The sequence below is a fragment of the Triticum urartu genome, chromosome 2A, assembly GCF_056163025.1.
Source record: "Triticum urartu cultivar PI428250 chromosome 2A, HENAU_Tu73, whole genome shotgun sequence".
NCBI lineage: Eukaryota > Viridiplantae > Streptophyta > Magnoliopsida > Poales > Poaceae > Triticum > Triticum urartu.
Window position 1 is genome coordinate 4,589,976 of NC_141874.1, and position 4,964 is coordinate 4,594,939.

Consider the following 4,964-nt stretch of genomic DNA (forward strand, 5'->3'; position numbering starts at 1 on the left):
AACCTCGCCACCCCGAGAAGCTGGCAGGAATCTACGCCGATGCTCCATCTAATCCGTCCCAACGAATGAACTTGAGGAGGATCGGAGCCCGGAAGACTGACTCGAAGAAGAAGCGCCACCATCTGTCCAAACGTCGCCCCCGCGAGGACTAAATCCTACCTAACTACTACTCGGATCTGAAGCACTGGAAATCCCCTCCCTGCCACTGGACACCGAAGCGGCAGGAGGAGGGGAGGCGAATCCACGGCCTCGCCGATGGAGATTGAGGGGAGTAAGGCTTTCCCTGGTCGCCTTGCGAGTGGGAAAAGAAAAGCTCCGTTAATTTTATTATTATTTGGCCTGATGATTAAAAAAATTCATGTACTCTACTTATTTACTTTTCTTGAGATACTTCTTAGTGAACATGGTTATGAACTTACAAGCCTAGCTAAGTGCAAAAATATTCTATCCTATGATATGTAGGCATATGAGTAACACTATGTGTGCATATGGAGTGGGTGGCCACGGAGGGTTTTCTCACTATGAATACCGACGTAATCTATGGATCGATCCTCCATCACATTAGGAGGTTATTGTTTCTTCTTGCTGCAACATAGGCCACAGTTTATTTTCTATACTTTCTCTTGGTTGTCTGCATCATCAAGTCATGCAAAGTTGTTCATACCAGTGATAACATGCAAGTAGCACTAATACGAGTTCACCACACTAGTGAGAAGACTGATAAACTACTAGTAGCTTACACAACATTCACCAATGATCCATTGAAGGAGTCTTTTCTCGATCATCCACCCCCTCCCCTCTACCTTTTGATAATTATCGCAGTTTATCTTATTATCTGGTAGATTTTTTTCTCCTACTATTGAAGAGCCAGTGCTACTGCTGGTTATGCGAAAGAAACACCATGTCCAACCTAACATTTTTTTTTATAACGTCCTTACATTGTTTGAGCCCATCGCTACAACTACTAGTATCGTTCACCCCGTGTCGATATATTTCGACATTTGAATTTGACATGAGGAAGCTGACACAATTCAATTACAAGCATCAAAACAAACATCTCATTTCCTAATGGTGAAAGGCAAAGTATCAGTAAACTAGGAAGGCATCAAGCTAGGGCCCTCTTTAGTGATGATCACTGCACATGGATCCTTGTACCTTCAAGCCTTAAAATTCCCAAAAGGCGCATCCATTGCTCCGCACATCTTGTCATCACAATTCAGCACTAATTCTTTGGCCCATCACATCGACGCTCAGTTGGTCCCTCTGATTAATTAACTAACTAATCACCATTAGACAGGCGCTTATAGATAGGACTACATTCATCAGCTAACACATGTATGCATGCAGTTCCCACCTACCTAGCGAGTACTAGCAACCTTACTTAGCTTTGCACACACACACACACACACATACACACGCATCAAGAAGCTATAATGTCGAGGCCGCAAGCGAGGAGCTCGAGCTACCGGAAGAAAGCGGCGGGGGTGGCGTCGTCTCACCACCACAACCACGGCAGCAAGGCGCACTACGTCCATGGCGGGAGACCGGCACCAAGGTGGCCTGCCAGGGTCATGGACGGGTTCAGGAAGATGCTGGTGGGCCTGTTCGCCTTCCCGCCGCGGCCGCCCAAGGTCACCTTCTCGGCCAACGCCAGGGGCGGTGGCGAGGACGCGGTGGCGCCCAAGAGGCCGTCGTGCAGCAGCTCCAACCTGCAGCCGGTGAACAACGCGCACTACGACGAGGCCATCTCCGACTGCGTCGAGTTCTTCCACCGGTCCGCCAGGGTGGACGTCAGGTCACGGCCGTCGTCTGCGGCGGCCCACTTCTGAATAATTCCCATCGTCGTCGTCGTCAACGTCGTGCTATATCCCACTGTGTGTGGGGGGCTGTGGGCATGTGTATGTATATATGTCCACGTGTCCATGTAATCTAGATTAGATTGCTTAAATTTGCTCATGTGTGTCTGTCATGTTACTGTGTTTTTCTTTGTCATCTGTCATTTTAGTATGTTACCGTGTTAGTAAAATGGACAGCGAGCCAACTGCTGCAGGTCAATAGCAACAAGTATCAACCGTTTTGGACGTGAGGTTGTTGCAAAGTTCTAGTGGGCTAAAGATAACCGTGTTATAACTTTATGGTAGCCTTTTAGACCGATCAAGGACCACTGCTTCGTTCTTGTACTGCAAAAGAAGAAAACTAGGAACACAAAAGAATGAAATGGGAGACATCACCAGGTCCAAGAGTTGGCCATGGCCAATGAATCATGGATCTATAGCCGTCGATCCACATGAGCAACGTAATTGAGACACCACATGGTCTCTGGTACCTCCGACTCAGCCATGACAACCACACAAGGAAGTGGATAGAGCCGCGAGACCTCTATTCTTTGCGATGTAATCTCAACCAACAGGATGTTGTCACCATGGACATAGATAGATAATATAGGCATGAATTAAACTCCATTCGGAGCATTGATCTATAGTTCCCTTCCATTCTAGGTAAGGGGAACCAACACTACCTTGCTACAGTGACTCGAGATCGACTTCAAAAGAAATGAGCTAAGTATGAGCATCTTAAGTAACTTGATCACCAAACAAGATGATCCAGAATCAACACGCTTGCCCAATTTTAGCTCGATGACTTGACATGGTATAATTATGTACAAATTTTTAAATAGCCTGCTATAGCTTGGCTACAGCTTTTGGAGAGCTCTCCCGCTAAAGCCATGCACTTTCATCGCTAAATTGCAAATGACGCTAATAGCTTTGCTATTTCAGCTATAGTGCTAAATTTGAAGTCATTTAGCCTACTAAACCGCTATACAATGCCTTATTATTTCTTCTTGCTTAATATTATTAAATTATGGCACCAGATTAGTGCTCAGGTTTTGATGTTCGAAAATGTGTGTATATGTCAAGTGGATGCGATACATATATGACGCCTGATTGTATTTTTTTAAAATCATGATTCAAGAAAAACGCTAAATGGGGCTTAGCTTTGCCATAGCTTTATAACTTCTGGCCGAGCCACCGCTAAATGGCATAGCCCACTATGTAACACAATGAATATGTATAATGATTATGCTATATATTAAAAGGATATATGATAATTTATTACCCTATATGCTTTACATGATTTTTCTTCCTTTTATCTGCAAGCAAACATGGAAAGTTAATAGAACACATAACAAAATTGGCCATTAATACTATGGTAGATGGTCATGTTCTTTGTTAAATATCATGTACTTATGGTCTATTTCGTTGAAAAAAACCACCTTTGATTATCGAATTTTCTTCGTCCTACTTGTATCAAAGCTAGTTCGATTGAGACCATTACAAGCTGAGTATAAAACCATTTTTACAGCTCGAGAAATGGGCCGAGGAAAATTATGATGCTAATTTTTTATTGTATGAAACATGTCTATATTTGCATTGTATTAAAAAAATATGAGAAGTTTTCATGCATTTTTTCAATTTAAGAGACAAATTACAATCTGAGTGTAAGAAATTTTTAAAGATCGACAAATATTTATAATCGGCCCATGAAAAAGGTTATAATTTTAATGTTTAATACAATTTAAGATATTTATTCATTTATGTTAAATACAAAGATCATGCTAACTTAAAAAAATCTCCATCATATGTCACAACTATTTTGTTCCATACGAAAAATATTTGTTGTGAAATGATCAACTCTATAAAAGGCAGTGTTCTTGTATTTTAATAGAGATGTTAATTATTCTGGTTTAAAAATGTGTTAATTCTAAACGAAAGCTCATGCATCTTACCGAAAATATGTATGTATTTGCCACAATTAAACTAAAAAATAAGTAATATCATAAATAAGTTTAGGAAATATATTTTTCAAATAAAAAAGGAAAATAGAAAATACAATAAATAAAATTGAAATATATATATATATATGTAACATAAACACAAAAATAAACTTTGAAAATCCATATAATAACAAAGAATAAGGAATGCACATAATAAGCAGAGTAAAAAGAATATGAGAGTGGGACCTTGGCTAATCGGCCAGCCAACTACATAGGGCCCAATCAGTACAAATTGTGGAGACTACCGGCCAATTTCATCGTATTTTATCCGTTGGTCCCGCGGTTCAGATTTTACCAGCTGGTTCTCCATGTTTCTCATGGGTTTTATCCTATCATTCCATTGAATGTTTTTTTACCATTATTTAGTTATTTTATTTATTTGTTTACAATTTTTTTTAAATTAAATGGTCAATGTTTTGAAAAACATCTGGAATATTTTCTTAAAATTGTGAACCCTCTTTTAATTAATGAATATTTTCCTAAAAACCACTTTTTAAAGATTTTTGCACATTTCTTAATTCTTTAAGTTTATTGAATACTTGAATCAGTATATTTATTGGCATGTCTTAAATAAATGGACATTAGCGAAATTCTTGATTATTTTCGAAAATCGAGTTTTAAAAAAATTGAGTCTATCACAAAATTCAGCATTTTTTTAATTGACTATTTTTTCAGAGCAAACATCACATATATATTTTATAGAACAACACTGAAGAATAGCATTGTTTTTCCACCAAGCAAGTTATCCATCCATGTGATTTAACATGTATCATTCGGCTTGAGCAAAAGATGAGAGCCCTCATCGAGAACCTCTAAGTTGTCATGGATGATTATCAACTTGCGTTGTTCTCCATGCGCACATTTTAGTAAATTGATCGCCTGTTCGAACCGCCACTTGACCTCATCACCACTCGCCTCCAAGTCTCATCATGTATTTACCCCGCAAAAAGAAAGTATCATCGTGTATTTGATTTTGCACCAATGAACCTTGGTAGACTGAGATTCGGTGATTTGTTTTCCAAAAAAGGAATTCACTGAAATCTAATTTTGCTAAATAAAACTTGTGTGCAAGGAATTATGAAAGTATACCTAAGTTTTTTTCTTTTTGAATGGAAATACCGATGATGTA

The 4,964-nt window shown here is 39.2% G+C and overlaps 1 protein-coding gene across 1 annotated transcript; it reads left to right on the forward strand.

Moving 5' to 3' along the window:
* The first annotated feature begins 1,341 nt into the window (after positions 1-1,341).
* On the forward strand, positions 1,342-2,081 carry LOC147982709 (uncharacterized). Its single transcript, XM_087539321.1, has one exon. It carries the CDS (start codon positions 1,434-1,436, stop codon positions 1,827-1,829), a length of 396 nt encoding a protein of 131 aa, XP_087395447.1. The 5' UTR covers positions 1,342-1,433; the 3' UTR covers positions 1,830-2,081.
* The last annotated feature ends 2,883 nt before the right edge of the window (positions 2,082-4,964 follow it).

What these genes read in the sequence shown, in the direction of transcription:
- LOC147982709 (XM_087539321.1), top strand. Translation starts at nt 1,434, where the DNA reads ATGTCGAGGCCGCAAGCGAGGAGCTCGAGCTACCGGAAGAAAGCGGCG.